This window comes from Anser brachyrhynchus (genome assembly GCF_964034855.1).
Source record: "Anser brachyrhynchus genome assembly, chromosome: 3".
NCBI lineage: Eukaryota > Metazoa > Chordata > Aves > Anseriformes > Anatidae > Anser > Anser brachyrhynchus.
This window is the reverse complement of record NC_137696.1, coordinates 118535030-118561359: the sequence shown is the minus strand read 5'-3', so window position 1 is coordinate 118561359 and position 26330 is coordinate 118535030. Positions and strand designations below refer to the sequence as shown.

The following is a 26330-nucleotide window of genomic DNA, read 5'->3' as shown; positions in this document are numbered from 1 at the left end:
AAGCTTCAGAGGGAGGAAGGGTTTGGTGCAAAGCCCTGCTCTCCTGATGGGTTGTTTGCTATAATGCAGAACTCATCTTTCTGCTCACCTCTGGCTTAAACCCGACTGGCACCTTTCACAGGCAGCAATGTTATATCCCTCAAAGACATACAAGAAGAATACAAAGCTAGGATTAGCTGGATTCTATGAAACAAAACTGGAAGTCCTTTTATCAAGCTTTTTAAATAACCAAAAACCAGACACCCTGGCAGTACCAGTCTCACAGTTTTAAGGCAATTAACTGCAATACAGATGTGCAGGCAGAACGGAGCAAGATGGAACAACTTCAAAATTACATGAGACTAACAAAGACAAGTTGCCAGGTTGCTGATTTTTTCTTTTTTTTTTTAAGCTTAAACAGTCATAAACCATGGCCCATAGGCAACAGTAATTGGTGTACAGCTGGTCCACTGAACCTTATTAAATTAAAACATTAAAAACGTTCAGATTCATGGGGCTTTACAGAATATCCACAAGAAAGTTTGCAAGTTCATAGCAATCGGCTGGTGCTAAAGATTGGGAATTAGCGATTCAGTCTATTCTGCATCAGTTTACACGGTTAATATTAGTTGTTCATTAGGAATAGCTACAGCTGTCTGGCTTCAAGTCCAAATCTTTACAAAAGCTGTCTCCTTTGATGAAATAAGACCTAAACTTTTAGCAAGACCTTTATGCCAATGGAAACATAAAACCTGCTGCACTGCTACCAGCATTATGGAGTATATTAGCTGAATTTTAAAGAACAGCCCCCGAACAACTAAAATGCAACAACAAAAATTCTGATTAGATTTTCCCCAGGCTCAACAACACAAAATGCTTCCTGGGAGGTCCTTATAAACACATCTGAGCGATTTCCCCAAAGGCTTGTAAAACTGCTGACATATATCCTGCCACGGCTCAGAGTGCTAAGACCTATTCAAACAGTTTCATGAGCAAAAAAGAACTAATCTGGATAGAGGGATCTTATTTGTGGTGCCCAGCGACCAAAATTATTTTACTAAGGCCTTCATTTAAAGTGATGGATGAGAAGTAGCGATTCTCTGTTCCAATTATCCAAAAGAGATTGGGAATGGCAGCTTAATACTAAGATAATGTATCCAATATGCAACCCACTCTATTTTCTCTCCCCATTGAAAATAAAAAGGCTAAGACACATGCATGCATAGAGGCAAATGTTCCCTCCCATGGACTCAGGTTTTATGGCCTGTCATGGGTAAAAGCAACTTCAATTTAATGAGGGAATTCCTTTTAAAGCTGTTAGCTATGCCTTGCTCTAACAAGCAATGACTCTGGTTGGTTTTTAAACCTGAACGTGTCTGGTGCTCTAAAAAGCTCAGAGGTCTCTGCACCAAAGCATTTATGGTCTAATTTAGTAGTTCGTGTTACTAAATACTGTATGAAACAGGTATTATCTAAGTGCATGAGGCATGCACGTATCTCCTGAACCACACCGGGACAGCTCTTTGACTAGGGTATGTTCCCATATTGCACTGGACAGGATCCCAGGCTTACTTCTGAGTCTAGTCCATGGCCAAAGAAGCTGCCAAGGATGGATGCACAGCTTTTAAAGATGCAGTGATGACAGCAACATCCCCCTAGCACCAGCCACTGGGCTGGGCTACAGAAAGAAAACTGTTGTTTTAAGAGAGGGATGTGCTGTAATTTATTAAAAACCTAAGAGATATGGACAGGCCAGTGTGCAAGAGAAACAGAATGAGCTGTCCTGCAGTAAAACCTTATTCAAGAACTTGCTCATGGGTGGAGAGAAGAACTCATCTACCTTACAGTTCCCATTACCAGGCAATTCTGCTATGACACAGCGTTGTTTTTCTCTTTCCGAAGCTAATGTGGGAGCAGCGAGAAGGAGAATAATAAAGTTAACTCATAGGAAAAATGTTGCTACCCTGCAGAGAAGACAAAAGAAGTCTTAGTTTCCTTTTGAGTTGGGAGAATCATTCAATATTGCAATCCTAACCACCATCCAGCGACGAGCGAACAGCCGGAGTGGGCTCTGGAGCACTGAGGTATAGCCGCCAGGCGAGACACATCACTTAGCAGCGGGGTGCTGTCTGCATCAATTCCCGTGTTTCAGAGGATTTAAAGACATCCCCAACCTTGAGATTAATGACAAAGGCTTGGAGAAACTCCTGAGTGCAGTCAGGTCCACGTCTCACACCGGCACAGCACAACCGCCCTGATCCCAGCTCTGTGAGCAGCAGGGCTTCTCACCACCCAGTCTGTGAGCTGCTAAGACAGGTGTATAGGCACATCCAACTTCTTCACCCCCCCCAACACCAACCTCTTCTTTCCTGGGCTAAGTGTCTTTGCCACTTCATTCACATCTGTGCCCTGGTTACCCTCCTAAATAAGGTGGTTGGCCGAATTCCCAAGCTCTAGCAATGCAATGGAAGATAACTCCATGCCAGGAATGGGTCTCATGCCTCACTCACCCTTTCAAAGGCTCCCTATCCACACTGCATGCAGGTCTGGGGAAGCATAAGGTTATGGAAAAGGAGGGAAAAATGGGGTAGAAGAAGTTTGTGAAGTGACCATAGGTGCTATCTATTTCTTTCTAGTGGCTGCACTGCCCAGGACGATCACCACTCTCCCACCGATGCTCCAGTTAGGTGCTCAGCATCAGCTGGGAATAAATTCAAGACCATGGAATGATTAAAAAAAAAAGTGCTTCATAAATGGCACTTGATATTCTGTCTTGGCAAATTTCACCGGCGTAAGCTCAGGTACTCACCCAGCTGCCTTCGTTTCTCAGCGAGAACATCAGGGAACGGAGCTGAGGTATCGAACCGAGGTCCCGGCTGCGACACTTGCTGCTCCAGGACACCAGGGACATCAGCGCACGACACTGGGTTCGAGCACAGAAGCCCCACTTTAGCCTGAGCAGAACCTCCTCTGCTAACACGGTTGGCATGCAGATCAACCCCAAAACCAGTGCGAAACTACGAATGTAAAAGCATCTCACGACGGAGAAAAAATGCGCGACATCGGGAACAATTCAGCAGCACGTACTACAGAGAACATGCACTACGCAACGCAAGAGGGCTCTCAGAGGTCCTGCAGGGATCCTAGGGTAGAGGCGGAAAAATCCAGTTCATCATAAGTGCTTTTTGTCAGAGGGCAAAAGGAAACATGGGTAATAATGGAATAAGTGCTTGTCAGACCAGAATCCCAAGGGTGTACAAAGGATGTAACCCTTGTGTGCTAGCAAAGCTACTTGAGAATGACCTAATGGCAGACTGCTTGAAAACTAAACATTTATCTTGCATGCAAATGCTGGCCATTGATAGGGTCAGGAGTCATCCTCCACGTGGTGTTTTTGTCTCAAATTTCCCATGAATTTCTTTTAGTTGTCTAAACAGGACTCTAAGTTTCTTTTTTGGATCATGGCCTGAAGCATGAGGAATAAAAAGAGGAATACTTAAAAAAATAAAGGCTACGTCACTTTAGGCTCCAATCCCTTCATTAAGTTACTTCTATGAAGTTCCCTTTTGTTGTATCGGATGCCGACATTTTACACTCAAGCCCTCTGAATTCAGTGTTTCAATTGTAGTACACACTCCTTGGCAGGAAAGTGCATGTTCTCTGCCTACACAGCAGGCACATTAAAAAAAAATAAAATAAAAAAAAAAAGGAAAACCAAGATAAGCCTGTGACTGTTGAACAGTGCTGCACGATATTACTGATTTATTAACTTCGCTTAATCAATAAGGCTATCATCAAGGGCACATTTAGTTTGCACATAAATTTCACTTTCTAACAAGCACTTTTGTGTGCTCACTTTAGTTTCCATAATCTGATCCAGGTCTCAGGAAGCCTTCTTTAAGGGAGAACAGAGAATTCTTTTTCTAAAAAAAGGATCAAAGTATACTCAGTCGACTCTCAAACAAAAGGACAGTCAGTACTGTAGAAACAGCATGCTTACCTTTCACAGCAAAAAGAAAAATAAGCCTATACATCCAAATTTATTGCTGCCTTAAGTTCATCAGCATCAATTGAGCTATTAAATGTGGCTGAATTTGGCTCATAGCAATTTAAAAACCTCAACTTTCTTTGAGAGTCTTCCATCAGTAAGATGCTAATTTAATGCATAATTCAAAATCCACTGTCCTTTAACTCAGCATTTGTAAATAATTAAAAAAGAACTAAAAATCCTTTTACATTTATAAAGCTGCCCCCCCTCTTTCTGCTGCAATACAACAAAGACTTTCCAATCAAGAATTTATTTATTCTTTAAATCTGAAAGTAAAAGCCGTACAAAAGATGAGGAGAAACTGATTTACAAGATAAAACAATTAGCTCTTGGATATGTACATTAAGACTAATAAATTTCACATCATATTTTAAGGGAGTGGAGGAGGAATCCCAGATATATTAGGCTTTATTCAAATTCTATTCAAATGTTCAATTAAAAGCATCTTATGAGCGTAAGTTATGCAGTCACTAAAATTAAGATGTGAAAAACAGGATTAGAGAGCTGCATCTCTCAAAGAGGATATACACTTTAATAATCCATCCCTTTTCCTACACACAAGATAACATCTACAATCTGCCTATTCCTGTAATTGCTCTGGTCTTGTTAAAAATTTGGGCTATGCAAGAGAAGCTCAAATGTATTTCACGGTGAAACTACTAAAATAATATCCTATATTTCTTTTTAATCCAAAATCACATATCTCAATGGTTCTTATTAAAATCTTTTTTTTTCCATGCAGACAGATGAAAATGCATTTTAAGACTCAAACAAGTCTGTGCAAAAACAGATCGAACCCATCAATCTCCCAGTTGGTTCTTAAAAGAAGCTAAACATTCAGCAAGCTGTTCCGACCAGACGTGACTGGCAGGTCCTTTCTGAGAATACGAGGTCTCAAGATGCAGCCCTGCGTACGTTCAGACTCAGCTTTACTAACACCAGAAGTTCAGTGCAAGCTCAGGCAGTTGGGTGGTCATTTCATTTGATTTACATCAGAGTGCCAATATGTTTTTTTTTTTTTTGGAAACACAGCCATCGTTTTCTCCAATTTTTCCGGTTTGTAGGTTTACATCAAAGCATTTGTGCTCTTTTTGTTTCCCTATCTCCATGCTACCAGCAGGAAGCTGCCCAGTTCTCCTGTTTTCCTTCGGCAGAACCAATTCGTAGACTAGCATGAATGCTTCGGCTGCCTCAACCATCATCCTTCTAAAAGATTAATGGCAAACACATCACATACCAGGCTATAAATCTAGCAAATGGCTATTAGACATACTTTGCTGTCCACAGCCACACGATTTAAAGTAAAACAGCTAATGGTATAGCTGTGGCTGGCATTACTAGTAGGCTTGCCAAAACTGTACTACGTTGCCACCCATTTTTTCCAGGCGCCTCAGTCTCGTTTTTGGGGTGTGAATCAGGTGATCCTTCAATATCACCGTGTTCATAGCAACTTGTGATTCTAAATAGTCCTTCATCATCTGAGGATAAATGGATAAGATTAGGTTCTACCTAAACTTCCTGTAACAACAAATGGTTTTACATTCCCTTAGTTTTTATTACTTAATGATGAAATTTTTCCAGGTGTCCAACCTTGGCCATTGGACTCAATACGGAGAGGAAATCCAGCAAGGGTGGGGAGTTTGGGCAAAGACTTTGTGCTTTTGAAAATCCTCTGTTATGTATCTTTTAAAGAAAATTTACATTAGCAAAAGCTTACAAACTCCCACTCTCTAAGCTCCCAGGAAGCTAACACAAACTAAACCACCTCTAAAAATAATCTCCCATTTGCTCACGAAACTTCAGGGTTACAGGGCGGAAGAGAAGGGTTATCGTGAGCCCTAAATAACGCAGGTTGGTTCTGTAAGCCAGGCAGGGAAGGGCGAGCTAAAATTAAATAACCTTCGGTAGGGATACCTCACCTGTAACACCAAGTCATGATCTGATCTACCTAATTCTCCTCCTCCACTGTTGCAGGTCATGGTCCCGCAGAAGCTACTATTTCTGCTAGGATGGGTGCAGGGCAGACAGTGCCCTCGTGACCCTTCAGAATGAAGTGCCAGGAGACCAACGCGGGGTCATTGAGGATAATACCCGTTAAGAGGTGGCATGTCCCCTGATGAACTTGCTGTGGCTTTCAGGAAAGGTAAAGGGAGTTTTAGCTGTTCTTTGTGCAACCATCGCCTCCAGGAGTCAAACAGAGCCTTGGTTTGCTATAATAAAGCTTCAATTAGAAGTCAAAGCTATAAATATCGAACAGTGCTGATCAAAATGGCTGTCTTTGGTCACAAGTATCAGAATGAGAGAAGAGCCAAAGCAGGTCCAAAAACATACTTTAAAAAAAAAAAAGGAATAATTTCCTTTCCATGCAACGGATAGAAATAAAAATAATCTTTATTGGAAATCCAAAATCTCCTTTCCCACCCACAGATTGCACCAGTTTGTGGAACCATTAGCTTCAGGCCCAGGCTTCAGACAATTACTGACTGTGCACCAGACTATCCAGACATTATTAGAACAAAACCCAGATCCTTATCTTGTTTTTTATATTTATGGGTGATTCTGTGCCAAATCCAAATGTGGATCACATGCTGAATTCATTCATATCAAGTCATTAAGAAAGCTGAGTCATTAAGAAAGACCCTACACCCAACACCTACCCAACACCCCTGCCTCAGAAAGGGTCACAGAACTGGGGAGTTTAAGACCCTCTGAGTGGAGATATAAACAATTAAATAAACAGATGTATACACTTATTTATATGCTTCTTTCTAAATAGAAGCTTCTTTCTAAGGGATGTCCTAACTCCATGTACTGGGGAAGAAAAACAAGAGATAAAAGCTGACAAGACTAACTGAGGATCTGCTTTTCTAATGCTGCATGTGATTAATTACGTGATTTATTTTCAATGACTGGTTCAATCAATCCTGATCAAATTAACAAAGACAATGATCAGAAATACCAGAGAAAACACAATACAAATGATTTGGTTCCAGGGGATCCAATCAAATGAAACAGGATTAAATTAACCAGTGATCAGATTAAGCAGAAGTTGCTGTATAAAGTCAGAAATGTATCAGTACTTCAGGCCATTTGCTGTCTCTAAGGCTGCCGTTTCCAGTGGCCTAGAGCTCTCAACAAACGTTAAACAAAACAGTTTTCCCTACATATCACAAAGGTATCGTGGAAATTAGTATTACCCATATTATTATGACTATTATTATTATTATTATTACTAATTATTATTATTATTTCACAATACCACAGTATCTGGGGGCCTGCAAGAGTAATGACCCTCTAAAGAAAAATCACACCCATACACACACTCAGGCAGCCAGCAGTCTGCACCTGAAGGAGTTTGCAGTCTGTGCGTGACACTGAGATCAAAAGGTGACAGAATATCAGGATACAATCAAAAAGACAGAAAAACCCCTTTAATTCTACAATGTTAGCAAAGCACAAAGATGAAAAAGCTACTGTTCAACAAGGAACATTAATGAAAGTTGCCGATGATACAGCTGGAAACGTTGTTCCTACCCATAAATGCAAGTATCATGTGAAAAATACCTCCTTTTGCTGAGCACCTAAGCCACAACCAACCAACTAGAGTCTTAGAGCGCTGAACAGAGGTGTACCTTAAAATGCGTTGAGCTCACCCTGGCTCAGCTGGACCCATTAATAGACACCTGCAAAGGGACTTTGTGTCCCAAACTAGCTAAAGGAAGGGCTGGGGACATGAGAAGCCAGCCTATTTGGAAGCAAATAGGAGAACATAAATGCCGGGAGTTAGAGTGAAACCAAACTAAATTCCTGCCCCTGTTTTCACTAAGAGAATCCTTTCAAAGATAAGCTTTAGGGATGCAGAGAGGTCCATAAGGACTCATATTAAAGCCATTCTAGGACTTTAACAAGCAGTCCTGTTTGTGAATCCCAGCCCCATGTGCTGCGGTGGGACGAGAAGGGACACCCAACTGGTGGTCTTGCTGCTCTCATGGCAATGCTCCTCCGTAACACAGGACAGAAGAAAACTCCACAGTGACCAAACTGTGCACAGTAGGAGCCAAAACCAAGGGTTTCTTCCAGCTTTCCAAAAAATGAGTGTGTAACCTGAACAAAGGAAGAAGCACATGTAAACAGGTCAGTCCCAAATCGACTGTCCTGCCCATCTGTGTCTCCTACACAAGCATTTAGGAGCCATATGGAAAGACTCCTTCCCTCTCCCTTGGCACGGTACCACATCGATTTATAGGCAGACATTGCCCAGTAACTGTAAGCTGACATTGTGTTCATCCTGCACCTGGGTGTCTGTAACCTGACAGGATTCAGTCACTTGTCATCATGCGGGGTCTTTTCACTTGTGCAGTGAGCAGACCAAGCTAAGTATTTTGGCAAGCGACAGCTGACCTGCAGGGTGTGGGTTGGTCTCTGTCCTGAACGAAACCACTGGAGACACCAGGCTGACTTCTGATGGTCAACAAGCTCGGGGTTCACCCATGCGATCTGGTTTGCCTGGCCATAGCCACGTGTCCCATCCTTGCAGCTCGCCGTTTGCGCTGCAGATGTTAATAGTGAAGGACTGTCCTTGTGGGACTGAATGTTTGACCAGCTCCTTTACTTACTGAGCTTGAAAAAGTATTTAGAGAAATATTCTTCCCTCTCTTCCCACAACTTAACACTTAATGTTTCATCTTTTTTTTCAACTACCACAGTGAGTACACTTTAAAGCATCAGCTCCTTCGAAACAAAAGACATATCACATTAAGATTAAGAATGCATTTTTTTTTTCTTTTCTGTCCCCCTCATTCTGCTCTCTTAAAGAGTATCTCATTTGTATGTGCAGGTTTTTTCTCATGCTCTGCTTTGCTACATTTTTTTTCAGTCCCACTGCATTTTTTTTTCATGAGTATTCTCAGTTTCATTTTCTTCCTTTATTTTCCCCATGTCTCTATCTCTCTCCTCACCCTTTCTATCACACTCTTTCCTAAGTGGAATGAGAACCCAATTATACTCCTGTTAGAACTGAACTTTCAAATCCATCATGTGCTAGTGGGCTCAAAATTAGGCAAATAAATTCCCTCAACCCTACAAATTAAATTGAGTCTTTGCATATGTTCTTTTAAGAGCACAAAGATGTCAAGTATTCACCCAGCTGTCACAAAATATGATGAGCAGGCACTTTGTATTCATATAGATTTTCTAAATCGTTTGTCAGATTTAACAGAAATGCTAATGGATCCAAAAGTAAATTCTAATCTATCCTAAATATCTGGTTATTATTTGTGTTACTGTAGGACTCAGAATTGTCAGCTGAGGATCAGGGCACAATCTCAATGCATCAGACATTTTGCACACAAAGACAAAGATCATTTGGATGACATGCAGGTATTATTTTGCAATTTCTCATTTTTTTTTCTCATTATTTTAACCAACACCCTCCTCACAGGTATACTCAGCTGCATTTGAAAATAAAAGTATCGCCAGCTTGTGAGCACGATTACCTAACGTGTCTGCTGTTGAAAGACAGGGTCTTAAATTTGCTAAAGCCAGCACCCAGGTGTACACTTTGAGGGAAAAAAGCTATCATGAAGGTCAGGCTTTGCTTATGCTTTCTTCTGATCAAAGTGGGGCTGAGCAGGATCAGACTCAGTACGAGGATGGGAAATGTCCAACAAAGACCCGGAGCAGCACCAGGCGCTCAACACGGGGCTCTTCCAGTTCAGACCAGTGAAGAGAGATGGCTCACACTGGTGCTAGCGGAAGCACTCCTTGCTTCAAGGCCAGGCTGGATGGGGCTTTGGGCAGCCTGATCTAGTGGGAGGTGTCCCCATCCATGTCAGGGGGTTGGAGTGAGGTGATCTTTAAGGTCCTTTCAACCCAAACCATTATGTGATTCTGTCAAAACGCAGAGATTCCAGCCGTGGTGCTTGCACAAAGCTGCTGACATCGGCAGGTTGGACATTACCAAGCACATGTGCACCTGGTCTGCATAGGTCCATAAGTCGCAAGCATGCAGGATTCGCCACCCAGGTGCTGAACACCTGTACAATCTTACTCCCGCAGCGAGTCCAACACATTCAGGGAACCCGTGATGTGATGAACGTACCCTGGAGACTTGTTCTGTACATACTGTTGTGGCTGTTTGTCTAAAAACCTATTAGGGCACTGCTTAAAGCAGGAGGGCAGCAGATCCTGGCTGTCAGTGATAATCCACTGCCAAGATCAATAACGCTGGCAAGGTTGCTTCATGGATATTTACGATCAAAGAGCACATTTTCCAAGAATATATTGTCAGCCCCATTGTCTTGGCCCAATTTCAACTCCAGTAATTGCATTTCTGCCTGCCTAATATTCCCCCGCCGCTCTGCGGAGACACAGGGGCCCTCATTTCCAGTCCCATGCCGCTTCACAGCATCCTTGTACACCATGGAGACACCACTGCATTCAGCACAAATCCGGACACGCTGAAGCAGTGGACACAGCTTTCCCTGTAGCTATTTTACAGAACAGTTATTACCTAAAAAGCTTTGTGATTCTTAGAGCTGGGAAGTGTAAAGTATTGTTGTGGTTGTTATTTAAAACATGATTTATTTGCCCCTGGAACGAGTCATCTTGAGACATCTTTTAATTTCCTTCTCTTTCATGAGTAAATTTGCACATTTAAATTATTTACCAAAGGTTGAGCTAGGTAAGGCCCAGTTTGTATTTTTTTATTCCATTAATAAAACTAAAACATCTCTAAAATGTGAATGTCTACAGCTTTTCAACACACAGCTTGAGGGAGTTCAAGCCCTTTCAGATCTAGTTGCAAGAGCCAACTCCACCGGCAAACTAAAAATCTGCCTTTCTCAGTGGAATAAAACTCCTCTTTACAGCAGTATAGGGCATAAAATGGGAGGTTTTAAACTTGTGACATTTCCATGTCTGGAAAAGCTGTCACTTGCCCAGCACGGAGTCTTACCTCCAGCTGTAGGCCCAGGGGCCTTAGTAGCATTAGCCCAACTCTAAGAGTACCACAGGGAGAGAATGGTATCACTAAAACACTTTAAAAACCTCCCCAAATCTTTCTTACACTTCAGAAAACAGAAGTTTCCCCAGTGGTAAGGAACTCCTATTTCCAGCTGTACGTGCTTGCAGGCCTGCTTTTCAGAAACCTCTCAGTAGTGCCGAACTGACCGGCTCCTGCCTGTCAGAAATCCTGCCTCGCAGTATTTGGGGAGAGATCTGTGAATGCAACGTGAGAGAAAGCACTGTGTTTTTTTTCATATATTTCAGTTTTAAAGGTGGAGCAACTGCTGGAAGCGTTTCAGAAGCAGGAACTGTCAGAATCCATCCCATACGTGTGGTTTTGTGGGCAAAGGGAGACGTGCTACGTACAAGTCATCGTGAGCCACCTCCGATCGCACTCCCTGCCTTCCTCCCGCTTCCCAAAGGGACCATTGTGAGTGTTCAAACAACTGCAATTTTAAACGTAGGTAGCGTTAAGCATATTTCGTATTAAAATGTAAAACGATTACCAAATAAAACAGGAAAAAACCTCAGAGAACTATGCATATAAGAAGGGCTAATGAAATATGAGTGCATAAATGTATTCTGGAGCATTTGCATATGTCAGAGGGAGTGGAAAGAAGGTGAGCATAAGATGAGAAAATAAGAGCTGAGACACAAAGTGACAGAAAAATGCACCAGCTTGGGAAGAAAGGAGCAGGCAGGGAAAAGACTGCCTTGCAGATAAGCAAAGACTCTGTGTACAACACGGGGGGAATTTTTAAACACTCGGTTTTACCTACTAACATCAGTGGGGTTATTATAACTAACTTGGTAAGATCTAGGGGCAGCAGTTAAACGATGTAATACAGGTACCTAATTTAGGTGTCATGCCTACTTCTCTACATCGGCTCTGTGAGAAGCTGGAGCCTGGCAGCCCTGGATAACAAGTGGTCTAAATTACTGATCGCTCTGGAAGGTAGGAGCCATTGTAAACTCTCTGACTGTGCCCCCGTGTGCACTGCAGCAGAACCAGAGTGAAAAAGGAAAAAAGAAATGACAAAGAACATCATCCAGCTATATTACAAGCAGAAGAAAGAAATTCAGGAACTCTATGAAGAGAATGATGACCTAAACTAAAGAAGACGGAATACTGGAAGTTAAATTATCTGTGCAGAAAATTTAATGTAAAAAGATTGAAAAGAAAATACATTCTACGTAGCTGCACCGTGGTGCATCTAAAGGGGAAAAAAAAAGCCAAAAATAAAATAAATAAAAAAATCAAAATAGGGAGTGAATAGGAAGGAGAGAGATTTTTTTTGTTTTGTTTTGGAGTATCTAGTTCCTAATTTAATCTTAATCCACTCTGACATTTATCCTCATGGATAATTCAGTATACAAATTTAGGGCAGAAAAAGAATCCATAAAAATAATAAAATAAGAGCTGCTTGCAAGGGCAGTATCAGTAAAAATTGCCCTTGGGTAAAAATAATTTCTAGTGCTTTGTGTCCTGCTCAGCTTCAGGCAATGTATCAAGATCCTAGGAACTACTTTTCTCCCCCTGTGCAATCATTTGTGGCTCTCATCCAGTCTCTGATTATGCTAATTGCATTTGATGGAATTTGTATGTACTCTCCTTCGCTCTCATCTCATCTGAACATACACAAGATGCATTTTTAATTTTTAACTCTTAAAAAAATAAATAAATAAAGGAACTTTCTCCCCAAGGTTGTGTAGAAGTCAACCTTATTACTAGTTCCAAACAGCAAATGAACAGCCTTTATTACTAGCAAAACAAATAACCCTTTCTACATTAATATGTTGCAACAAAGCTTTTAGTTAGTGAGAGGAATGTCATAATGCATGAGTTTGCATAACACAGTCAGATCATGTCACCTAGACACAATTTCGTTTGCATTAAATTAAATCCACCATCCAAACTGCGACTTTAATAAAAAGATATAGCCGAGTTGGCTAGATCAAGAGCTAACATCATTTTGAGGCAGACACTCAAAACAAGAGGGACAGGGAGCTGTTGTAAAACCATTCCCGAGGGTTAGCGATAAAACCCGGGACTTAAATTCCTGAATAAATAAAGATAGCTTTTTTTTTTTTCCCTTTATTCCCTTTTAAAAGTGCTCTTGACCAAGTAACTTGACATCAAAACCCGCTTGATTTTGCTGAGACAAAACCAGGCGACCTTAGTGACCTCAATCCAGGTCTCCTGGCTGTCTTTCAGGTCCCCAAAGGCAGCGGTGACGGGTTTATTTCATACTTCATGGAGATCCTCTGAACCTCTAAATTATTCTTTAATTCTACTAACTGACAGCTAAAGAGAAATGTAATTGCAAGAGTAAAGGACTTGCTTCCCCTCCTAAATCAAAACAAGACTGGCTTTTCATTCTTTCGGTGAATTTTAGTGAAAAACGCCCGACTGACAGCCCCGTGTGGTGCAGCTCTGCTCTCCTGCACGGCAGCCGCAGGCCAAAGGGCTGAGGCTGAAGCCTCTCCTTGCTCGTGTCCCTCCCCAGGACACCCACAGCACCCTGCACACATTGCACATCACAGCTGGCAATGCCTTTAGGGCCGAATTTTCCAGGTAGCACGGATAGGCACCGCAGGGATTTCCAAAAGCGCTTGATTTCTGCTCAGCTCCAGAGAGATGGAGTAAGGATGCCCAAGCCAGCAACTCTGACAATCAAGGAGTTCCTAAATGCTTCTGAAAGCCTGATTGCAGAGGCATCAGTCTATTCCAAAAACAGGACATATTTCAAAATATGAGCTGCAGTCTGTGTTGGAGAAAGGCGGCAGAAATGGGGCCAGATTCTGACTGTCCTCTCCTGTCTGAAGCAATCTGAAACAAATCCAAACCTTTCCAAATGCAACAGTGGCCAGTGAAATCACAGAATCACAGAGCTGTAGGGGTTGGAAGGGACCTTGAAAGATCATCGGGTCCAACCCCCCTGCCAAAGCAGGTTCCTTAGAGCACGCTGCCCAGGTAGGCGTCCAGACGGGCCTTGAATATCTCCAGAGAAGGAGACTCCACAACCTCCCTGGGCAGCCTGTCCCAGTGCTCCGTCACCCTCACCGTGAGGAAGTTCTTCCGCATGTTGGTGCGGAACTTCCTGTGCTCCATTTTGTGGCCATTGCCCCTTGTCCTGTCCCTACAGACCACTGAAAAGAGGTTGCCCATATCCCTCTGTCTCCCACACTTCACGTATTTATAAACATTGACAGGATCACCTCTCAGTCTTTTTTTCTCATGGCTGAATAGACCCAGGTCTCTCAGCCTTTCCTCAGAGGGGAGATGCTCCAGGCCCCGTATCATCTTTGTGGCCCTCCGCTGGACTCTTTCCAGGAAATGATGGTGCACTTGACACAAAGGGACACAGCCAGGGGCACTGCCCATCCGCAGAAGGGATTGGAAGCCCTGCTTTGGTCACACAGGCCCTCTTTATAGGCACAACAGATTCAATTTTGAAAGGTGAAAGGAGGATTTCATAGCAAAAAGCTGAAGAGGAAAAGCTTCAGCGGGCAGTCTGGTTGTGTGAATTTATAGCAGGGATGGGATATGGTCACCTTCCCTTTCTCCTGCCAGCCCCAACATACCTGCACCTGACCAAGTTTTGGTGGTGACATCTAAAGGAGGCAGTAGTTAGCTGCCATCCTGTACTCTGCTGGTGGCCCTAGAGCTCTTTCCAAACAACATTTTTACTTTTTTTCCAGGCTTCCGAGTTTCCTGTGCAAGTTATTGTTGTCAGTATTACATCTGGAAGCTGGGACCCCATCCATGCACTAGTTTTGACCCTGTAACAACAGTCAGTCAGCCCTTCTGAGATGTTGTCTGGGACTGAGAGCTACTCCACCTGTGACTGGGGACAATAAGACGCTGCCTGCTGTGTGAATCTATCTGCGGGCGAACTGGCTTTTCCTCCAGCTCCAGTTCTTCTTTCCCCAGCATTGCACAATGCAAACCACTCCTCTGGCAAGGGTGGCTGCTTATCACTGGTAAAATATATGCCATTTATTTGTAGATCATTTTAAAAGTAACTTTATAAAAAAAAAAAGGGGGGGGGGGAAGACTTTTCAAGGCTCTTGGCATTCTTGACATACTCTTAAAACGCAATGCTACAGGAGTTACAAAACATAAATCATCCACAGTAACAATAACACTCCACCTCATGTCTGCTGCTACCTAAATTCTTTGTGATTCTTCAGGCACAGTTGTTATATATATATAAATTTTAATTAAGGGAAAACTTGGCTAAATACTAGATAAAATTATTTGTTGTATAGTATATTTGAAAAGCAATGCATCATTCTAATAGATTATTCAATGGATATTTGCAACCATTTATAGAAGTGTCTAGGTAATGCAAAAAAAAAGAAAAGATTAATTGAATAATTTATTTGATGGACAACAGCATTATTCATCAAATACATTATTCAACTAATAGTATTCAACCAATACTAATTAAAAGCAGAGAAGCAATTGCTTTAAAGTACAACTCATTCAGATCCCAGTTTTGGCTCCATTAAGAAAACAGAGAAGATAGCAGGGCTTTGCAGGGGAATGTCTCAGTGCAAGTCTAGATGGTCCAGATATTCTTCTTGTTAAAGGAACCACATCCTGCATCACATTTTTTTTTTTCCACCAAAAATATCCACATGACACTGTAGGGTTTATATCTCTTACTAAACTACTTGTCGGTACTGGGGCTGGATTTGAGTATCCTCAAACGTGGAGGTATTTTAGCATATGGAAGAGGTTAAAAGAGTATATCTACTTTGTAACCTGCAGGGAGGATCCAACTTGCTAACTGCTCCCAGAAACACTCTTACTTGGGAGCTCCCAGATGGGAGAAAGAAATAATCTGGCATCTTTTTAGCCATTTGGTTTCCCAAGAGCTTTGCAAACCCTCTTCCATCTCGTGACTAATGTCTACCATCACCTGAAAGAAGTACAACAGTTTCCGTGTCCAGCCTGGTGATATGCACTGCCTATGTCCCATCATGTTGCAGGACCACGTGTGCAAGCCCAAGAGCATTAGAACTATTGCTTACACAAGCTGCCATGCCATCAAGCATGCACCCAGCAGAGGCTACACAGCCTTTGCCTTGTGCCTGGAGTACCACTGGGATAAGCCAGAGAAACAACCTGTGCTTCAGAAACATCAGCTTCTTATGCTAGGTTAGCACAAACATCTCCACATTTTTTATTTAGCAAGCAACGAGGAATTTATGAAGAACATTAGGTTTTAAGAGCAAAAGGCTGACAACAGATGCGTCCCATCCATCGAGGGAATAGGCAAAGACCATATCTTATGTAGCGAGTAATGACCTCCTAGCAGCACATGAGTGTGGAGAATTGTTACTGTCAGACGGTGTCCTATAGCTCACCCAGTCACCCTTCCCACAGACAGAAAAACCACCACCTGAATAAGCCCGGCTTCATGATCGTGGCAGGAGGCAGCCTTAAGCATAGGCTGCACATGACAAAGAATAAATATCGTGCTAGGACTTCATAGATAAAATAAACACTTGTTACGCTCCTGACAAATATTCCACAGAAAAGGCAATCATGATGGTTAGCAAATAAAGATGCTCTTAAAGTTTATTAGGGTTTTAAAAATATTTTGCTACTTAATCAATTTTTTCCCCTATTTTGGGGGAGTTCTAGGGTCATTTATAGGCAATACAGTTCAAAACAGTAAAATAAGTTGGACTGCATTGAGAAAGTTTTAATTGGAACTATTTTGCTTGTTTAATTTACGTTAATATTTTAAGCAGGTTTCGTTTTAACAATTCAAGACACACTTTCTACTCTAATCCACTACTCCCGTTTGGAAGGGAACAGATGAATGTGATGAAATGCAATGCAGATGATAAATTCATGCCACTTGAAAAGTGGCAAATGACATTTGCTGGTCTCTCAGTTCCCATTTCATGATTGATATAGAACTATAAACAAGAAAATAAGTACTGTTAAAAATCTTCCTATACAGTGGCAAGTAGGGTTTTAATGGTGGTTTGCCTGTGCTTATTAACAAGCTATGGCAGTTGCTGCACACTGATCAGTAACCGCGTAAGAGCTCAGCCTACTGTAGAAGTCCTGAGTCTATGTACTTTCAATTTTAGAGCATAACCATCATACGCTCCACAAACCAATGAAATTTCTAATAATACAAACCAATGATGTGTTAAATTGAGACACTTCTAGCTTGAATGCCAAAAACTTCACTATGATTTAAAGGATCTGTGCTTACCTTTCTCTATCAATTTACTGTTAATTTGCTACTATTGGAGCAATTTACGAAAAGAAAAAAAAGGTAATATTTTATTTAATTTTTAATACCAATCTTGGTCATTTCAAATACATACTGAAATGCCATTTATTGTACAAAATGCAATACAGTAATTCAAGAAGAGTAGGAGATGGCATGAGAAGTGTTGAGGGGGAGCAGGCAAAATGAAATCACTTTACAAAATACCTGAATTTAGAAATAGGGGGCAATCCTCATTACTCCCCTAAGAAGAGGTGGAGGGATTAACCAAATTTTAGGTCACGAAATATTTCCCTATTTCAGCTACACTAAGCATTGCATATTTTGTTTCTTAATTATTACGCAGTTTTGCTACTTTGATGACTATCATCATATGGTAGCTTTACTGAACTGTAAAAAAGCTGTACCAAACAACACGAGAACATCCTAAAAATGTATTATTGTTTTTTTAACTAAATGTGTCTTCTAACGTATTTCACCCCAACTCCTTGAGGCGGCATCCAACCATTTCTTTATTACTCTATGTGCAAAATCAGACATACAGCATTTTTTTTTTCAGTATCCTGTTCCCACTTTCCACTCAGACACAAAGATAAATTGTAATGACCTTGCATGAATCATACTGACGTCACACAGTCTAGGCTGCGGAATAATTATGAAAGCCCTTTTCGATCTCTGTCTCCAGGAGCTCTCTGATAGTCCCTTAAAATCTTTGCCACATCTTTCCACTCTCCAGCAAGCTTCTGGGGCAAATATAAAGTCACAGCTTGAAAGAGAAAGGAAACTGCTCAGTGAATTCAGGCACCTGTAATAAAGAGCATTTAAAATTGGCTTTGTGATTAAACTGTTGCTTAGCCTGGTTAGATGTGGCCTTCAGCAAATCAGGATACACTGAAATCACTACAGTGCTTCTTGCAGTAGTTATACTTCTAAGCAATTTGAGAAACGTCAAGCTCTGTTACTAGACAACAGCAGAGCATAGCTCAGGTCAGACTGATTCCTAGAATGAAGCTGGTGAAAAGCAGCAGCTCTACCAAGTACAGATCTGACCCTCAGATTTTGGTACAAGGTTAGAAATTGATAAGTTAATTGTCCAACATTAGGGCCTGCAGCAAAAGCAGCTGCAACAATTAAATGGTAACTTTATATAGCAGGGGAAAGCAGGAAAGATACCTCTCCCATAGTATCTGCTTCTGATCTTCTGTTGGCTAGATATTGTTGTGCTTGGGCTACCTCGTCCTCTGCCAAATTCAGTGCACAGGGGAGAGAAACGTTAACCAAATACAGATCTCAGATCTCATTTGCAAACAGAAAAGTGCTAACCACTCACTTTGCCTTGTGGAAATGGCATTTAACAACTTGTGCTGGAACACTGTTCGGCCTGTCTATCCTTGCTCCAGCGACGATCCCCTGCACTGCTGGAAAGCCCTGCAAAGCAGCATGATTTTCTGCCAGAAGGTATCTGCAGGCACTGTGGCCTCAGACACAGAGAAGCACAGAAGACACTTTACACGGTACCTGCATTATCATAAAGTCAGTGTTAGTTACACTGAAATGATATAGAGCTACTGTGGCTGGTTGAAAGTCATTTTTGTCCTGTGGCTTGTGAAATGACAACATAATTATGGTTGCAAGGGACATGTGGAGGCCATCTGGTCCACCCCACCGCTCAAAGTAGGGCAATCTTCAAAGTTAGGTTAGGTTGCTCAGGGCTTTGTCCAGTGGAGCCTGGAACATCTCCAAGGATGGAGATGCTACACCTCTGAGCAACCAGCTCCACTGTTTGACGGCCTCATTTTGTTCTTAATAACTAACTGGAATTTCCTTTGCTACAACCTGTATCTGTTACCTCTTTGTCCTTCTGCTGTGTTCCTCTAAGAAGAGCCTGTCTCTGTCTGCCCTTTACCCTCCCATTAAGCATCTGTACACAACAGTAAGAGCTTTCTCTTATTAAGGCTGAGCCAAGTGCAGATCCTTGAGCCTGTCCTCATATGCCACGTCCTCTACCCACCTGAATAAACTAGTGGCCCTTCACTGGACTTATATTTCTTGAACTGGACTATCAAAAATCTGAAACCTGACTGCTGAACAGAGAGCAAGAGACACTTCCCTGGACCTGCTGGCTACACTCCTGCCAATGAATACAACCGGTGTCTTTCTTGAAAGATCACCCCTGAGGAACACCCCCAGGAACCAGTCACCAGCAGAGCCTTATGCCATGATCACAACACCTCAAGACTGGTAGTCCAGGCAACTTTTACCCACCCTATCATAGAACTATCCAAAATACATCTCCAATTTGGAAGTATGGCAATGGTACAATGGTAGTCCGGGACACTGTCAAAAGCTTTGCTGAGGTCAAAGGAAATGATTTCTGCTTCTCCCTCCTTGTCTACATCTCCTCGTAGAAAACAGTGAGTTTGGCATGGCCTGCCCTTGATAAACCCACGTTGGTTGTTCCCAGATACCTTCTTTTTTTGTCATGTGCTCCGATATTGTGGTTTCTAGGAAGATTTATTTCATAACCTTCTCATGGACTGAAGTGAGACTTACTGGCCTCTGGCTTCTTAGATCCTCCTTCTTGCCCTTCCTGAAGACAGCCATAACATTTTCCTTCTTGCTGTTATTAGACACCTCCCTAGGTTGCTACGAGAATTCAAAGATGACAGAGAACAGTCTCACAAGGACATCGGCTGGCTCCCTCTGGACCTCACATACATCCATGACCTCTAGGCCAACCTTCTTCCACCATGGGTATTACTTCAGTCCCCCAAACCCTGCCACTAGGAATCAGAAATCACCTGAGGATGAGGTAAATTGGTGAAACCACTTGGTCACTTGGTTTTGATTTCTATGCTAGAGGGGAATGTGGGACCTGAGGCATAAAGATCCCAAATGCTTCCAGTCAATACTGTGCTGTTCCTTTGGCAACAGTATGGTCCCGCCCCTATGGGACATTTGGGAAGAGCAGACTCAGGACTGAGTGGATTCATTGGGTGAAACCAAGCAGGAAACAATGCATAACCGGCTCTTAAAGCCAGGTCATCTGTGGCTACGAATTTTGTGGATGAGCTGCATTTTAGGTGAACTTAATAGATCTTTCATGAATTTTAGATATTTGTTCCACAACTTCATCAAAAGCTCCCCTGTTCTTTTCAAGAGGAGACACAATTCAGTTTTCTGCAGTTTCCTACTGCACGTAAGCACACGTCTGTATTTATACACACAAATGAACCTTGATAAAACTATGTTTCTATACAGCCGATATTTCTTCTTTCTCAATGACAATCTTGCAGCTACCTAAGCATCCATTTCCTATCAGTTTCTGACCATTTAACACGATGTCTGTGCTGCCACTATTGCATTTGCCAACTGCCGAATCTGTCTTCAGAGATGTAAAGAAGTAGACGAGAAGCCAAAACCAGTAACCTGCTGCAGTCTTACTGTACTTAATACACCTTTATCTTTTTTTCTGTGCATCAACAAGCAATTTTGACTTCTTACAGAAAGGAAAGTGATTCTGATTGTCCACTGTAAACTGTATGTTTACATGCTTGCGTCCAGAGAAGAGCAAGGAAGCTGGTGAAGGGTCTGGAGAACAAGTCTACGAGGAGAGGCTGAGGGAGCTGGGGTTGTTTAGTCTGGAGAAGAGGAGGCTCAGGGAAGACCTCATCATCCTGTACAATTACCTAAAGGAGGTAGTAGAGAGGTGGGGAATGGGATCTTCTCCCGAGCACCAAGTGGTAAGACAAAGGGCAATGGCCTCAAGTTGTGCCATGGGAGGTTTAGGATATTGGGAGAAATTTCTTTACTGAAAGGGTTGTGTGGCATTGGAACAGGCTGCCCATGGTGGTGGTTGAGTCCCAATACCTGGAAAGAAGAAACGTGCAGATGTAGATCTTAGTAGCATGGTTTAGTGGTGGACTTCAGTACTACGTTAGAGGTTGGACTGGATGATCGTAGAGGTCTTTTCCAACCTGAATGATTCTGTGATTCTGTGATGTAACAGGTTCAACCGCATGTTTTACCTCCAGCTAAATGCCAAGATTTTTCACAAATGAAAGCTGCAACTTTTCAGATGTTAATGTTTGTGTTTTGACACACACTACTACAGATGTATAAACTTCTAAATGGTTTTAGTTATGTTATAAAATACAGAATTTGCCACTAAAGAAGCTCTTCTGTTATGAAAGTAATATAAATGACAACGCTGAGAAACAAACTGGTGGTTGCAATGCCATTCAGCATTTCTTTCATTTAAAAAAAAAAAAAGAAACTTAAAACTTCTTTTCATTCCCAAGGAACTTTTCATCCATCACAAACACCCAAAAATTTCAAAGTGACTTTGAAATAAGATCAGCCACACATATCAAGAAAAAAAAATCTTAACATTCTTTGAAAGAGGAAAGAAATGTCCTTATTTCCAGTGCCTTTTTGTGTATTATCTTTTTTTTTTTTTCTCTGTAAAGAAAGCTACCCAGGAACATGGGTGTCTTGCTCAGCAGTGATGCCTGTGATGTAGGAAGAGAGAGAAAACATCCAGCACTTAGGCAGAAATAACCTGAGATGTTTCTTTGAATTCCTTTCACACTACTTTCATCAAATACATCTCCCCCCATTCGAAACAGTAAGCTGCCTTATAGCAGGTCTTGCTCACTGCACACAGGCAACCAGTTGCCCTGACACCCCTCTGCTCTTTTCATCCCACTTCTGTAGTCCAGCTGTGAAAATGAGAGCGGGGAGACTTGGATGTGTCTGTGGATGTCTGTTTGCTGTTCTAATTGTTTGAAAAAGATGCCAAGAGACAAACTCTTGGCTTAAACCGCTTTGGGAGCCCTCTGTCTGTGCTGAATTGTGGCTGTCCCTGCGGATGTGAGCTCTGAGCACCTGGGCACAGTGAGGAAGCCCTGGCTTAGAGCACAGAGCTGGCAGCGGCGTGGTACCCAGTCCAAGCTGCTTCGCTGTGGTCTGTCTGGAGATGCTGAGACTTTCTGGAGCTCCTCACCCTTCCTCAGCCAACCTGACTGTGGGAACCATAGCAGAAAATGACCCAGAGCTGTGTCTTACTTGTTTTTACATAGAGGTGAGCAAACTTCAGATACAGCACAAGTTTGCAACTTTAAGGTACCTTTGAAGTTGCCAGTCCTTATTAAATGTGTTTGGTCTAAAAGGTGATCATAGAAAAAGCTAACACCAGCTCTGAACTAGTGAGGGACATGAATTGTTTTTGATCTTAATGACTGTAAATACAAACTACCTTCTGATCCACTTTCTCCTGCCCTGCCATTCTGTTTCCTCCATCACCACTTTCATTATTTTGGATATTCTTCTCATCTCTTTAAGCATCTCCTGAGCTCTGCTTCTTCCTTCTCTTTTGTAACAGCACCCACTGATTGCCCCATCTTGTCCGTATATTTATGGAAAATTTCTGCAGAATGCGTGCAAAGGTATATTTTTTGACACTTCAGTTCTTTCCCTTCACTCACCACCTTTTGCTTTGCCACAACCACATCAGCTGTCACTCTATTTGTGCGTAAATCACCTTCAGCACTTGCAGCGCAAATTTCTCTGCGAGACAAGCTATTAGATCAGTCGCTCAGTTCATCTATAACAAGTCTTGGATGGCAGTTACAAGGCCTGTACTCATCACAGACTCAGTCACAATTTACACGTGGCAGACTTTACCTGGGTGACCACTGTCAAACTGCATTCCTTTGACCCCATGGAAATTACGGTTGTAACAGTGAATCAAGCAGTGTCAGCTTTTACAATGAACTATTTGGGAGATTGTCAGTTGGGTCAAGACAAAATTGTACCAAAAACTTACAGGACTGAGCCTTCCTGGGTGCCAGGGACCTTGATTGTGCCCCATTCGTTGGGCATCTTAATGGTATACGTGCAGCATTCATCTACTGAACGAGCACCACTGCAATGGGGTGGCTTTAGTTGCTGTACACAGTTGTTAGCATGAGATTGGTTTTTTCTACCACAGATACGCAATTGCAGCAGCACTGGCAATTTCCAAAATGTTAGCTCTCACAATGTTAGCTGCTGCCAAATCCTAGAATTGCGTTAAATAATATCTTTGTAGAAGTTCAGCTCCATTTGTGGGCCCTGAAAACCCGATGTGTAGATTTACAGCTGTCTGAAGTCACGAAAAAATAAAATCTTGAAACAAACACGTCCGTGGATTCTCATTAGAGCCCTAACAAGTGAAAAGACTGTAGTGCAGGCACATGCAGGGTCAGGGAAGACACAAAGGAAATGCCCAGTGAGCACAGGGGCCATTCAGCCTCTTCAGAACAAGCGCAGTGCTGGAGAAGCTGAAAGAGTCTTATTTTAAGCAGCTAAAGACTTACTGCACCGAGCTTGACAATGTCTTCCTAAGCTGAAATGACAGAAGGGCAGATAGTTTATGCAGTGTGCAACTAAAGACTAATTCAATGCCCTAAATCCCTCCCCGGTGGCATTTCGATGACTTCAAGGGAGCTATTTTGCCAAAGGTATTACGAGAATATTTTTATTTCAATAAAATGGCTACCTTGCTGGAATTAATTCCGACAGATGTTTTAGCAATTACAAAATCACTTAACTAATTATCTCAAATACCTTTTTGGCCATCTCCACTACGATAAACACCTGAAACAAAATTACACTGAGTAAACTGCAGTGGGATTGTACAAAACCTTGGCTTTGGGAGAGACAGGATGGAAGTTAGTGCTTGGCACTTAATGTCATCAGCATTATAATGATGCAGCTAGAGTATATATAATTTTGTTGCTGACCTTACATTATTATATAATTAAGGTAATTTAAGTAATTACTTGCTAAAAAGACTAATTTTGTTCATCAACATAAAGACTCTCAAAGCACAGCAATATGAGGAAATTAGATTCCAATACAGCAATTTGGGGAGAATTAGAACCTCTAGTGAACAAGTGAAGTAGGAGGAGGCAGTAAAACTGAAGAAAGGATAGTTAAAGTTCCCAAAACCTGAAAGTACTCTCTGTTCTGTCACAGACATCCCCTGAAACTCCCCAGTAGTCTAAACATAGTAAGGATTTTCTTGTCACACGGAAAATATTCACTGTGAGGTTTCTAACTGTAAACTTAAATTTAGTAAGTAAAGAAGCTAAAACTCTTTTTTTTTTCCTTCCAAGATAGACAAGCAAAAACCTTTCCTTAGAAAAGTCCGTAATCAGAGTGACTCTTCTGAAGGCATTTTTGCCTCTCCCCTTCAAAATAAGATTATCCTAAAAGATCCTAGCAAATTAACTCTTTAATTGAGTATGCAGCAATTTCAGTAATGTCAAGCCATAAGCTCATCCACAAAAATACACCACATCATTCCTACACAATAATGTAATTTTAAACCACAGACTTTTTCTTCTGGAGACACGTCTACTTATAAATGGTCAGATTAAACATTGGAGTCTTTTGCAAGCATACCAAGAGTTAAAAGGAAGATGTTGATGTCAAAAGAATGTTACATTTGAGAAACTTCAGAAACATTTTTTGGATCGCTCTTAATTCATTATTTATTTTAGAGGTGATAACCTGTCTATTTACCGGTGTTCAGACACAGTAAAACTTTTTCTGTCTTTAAACTTTGGAAGAAAAGAAATTCTTATAACAGAAAATAATTAATCCAGCTTTAAACCTTTTTTGCTGTTGTTCCTGATACTGTTTTGAACTGTACGTGGACATTTGCCTGCTTTTGTGACAGGAGAAAGATTTTGCTGCAAGTAATCAATATTTTGTTTGTTTAATAACTAAGAAATTGCTTGAATACATTACTGAGTTAATGATTTGGCAGGCCTATGAAACATGCTAATTAAAATTTTAAGTCACAAGAAGCCTACAGAAGTATTTAATAGAAGAAGCTACATGTGAAGAGACTATTTTTGTACTTCAAGCAAGTGTGCTATATTAATAATATAAACTTTTAAAGTACTTTATCTATAAAGCCAGGAGACTTCGATATATAAAATCTGTGTTTTTAATTCAAGTGAAAGAACTTTCAAGCACTCTTAAGAACACAAGGCTTAAGAATTTATGGGGCAACAATGATATTGCAAAGAACAAACTGAATACAAGTTTTCAAAACAAAATTTCAAAGGCATTACAGAACCGGATGCATTAAGAATGGAAAGTACTGCCCAATTCAAAAACATCATTGCAAGCAGAGAAACTCACTATTGACCATATACGTGTGAGACAAAAAGCAAAAAGAGGATCTTTAAAGTGCCCCCAAAGAACCTGACAGCATTTTGGAAACAAGCTGGAGTCTACTAGACTCAACAGAAAGGAATGAGAGAAATTACTTCACGGGCACTTGCAAAGGTTTACTTGTTATTCCTGTTGCTTTTATTTGTACACTGAAATGTTGTTGTAACTTGAGTTTTATTAAAAGCTCATTCTTTAAACCCCAAACAGCTAGACAATGTAAACCAGCTAAGGTAAGACAGTCTGTGAGGGATTTAACTCAAATTTAAGATGATTAATTTTCATTAAAATTTCTGTCTCAAATTATTCTTTGAACAAACTGGACGTTAAATGACATTGAGATTTTAAGTGAATACTTCTAAAGCTGCTTCCTCAAGTAATTGAATTAAAATTTTCCTCCAGTTACAAAGCTCTCTTTGTCTGCTCACAAATATTTTTAGTTTTGCTATGTCAAAAAAAGACACCTTTCTAAACAGACTTGTCACTAGAACTAGCTGGATTACCTATGCCAATTAGCTGCACTCCGTCTTAGGATTTAATACCATGTGCCTAAAAAGGGACATTCAATAATAAAACTAGGTATGATGATGCAATATGCAACAGAGCATCGTCCAGGGAATAATGGAACTAACATTGATTTTTATTGCTTATTTCTTGACATCATTTTTTTTCCACAATGAAAGAAAAAAAAAGATTTAATGATTAATAACTTCCATTTCCTTTGTTTGCTTACTTTTGTCAGGTTTTCCTCCAAGGCATGGTAGGAATCTTTATTGTATGACACTAATAGGACCGCCACATCCCTGAAATTG

At 41.3% G+C, this 26330-nt stretch overlaps 1 protein-coding gene across 7 annotated transcripts in view; it reads right to left on the bottom strand.

Moving 5' to 3' along the window:
• Nucleotides 1-26330, bottom strand: part of KLHL29 (kelch like family member 29) — a 399077-nt gene that overhangs the window by 151621 nt on the left and 221126 nt on the right. For 5 of the 7 annotated variants that reach the window (XM_080588569.1, XM_080588568.1, XM_080588565.1 and 2 more), the window contains one exon: nucleotides 2789-2902. The exons of the other annotated variants lie outside the window; for them this stretch is intronic. In XM_080588569.1, coding sequence (XP_080444695.1) covers nucleotides 2789-2902 — 114 coding nt within the window. The remainder of the gene's footprint in view (nucleotides 1-2788; nucleotides 2903-26330) is intronic. 7 annotated transcript variants of the gene reach the window in all.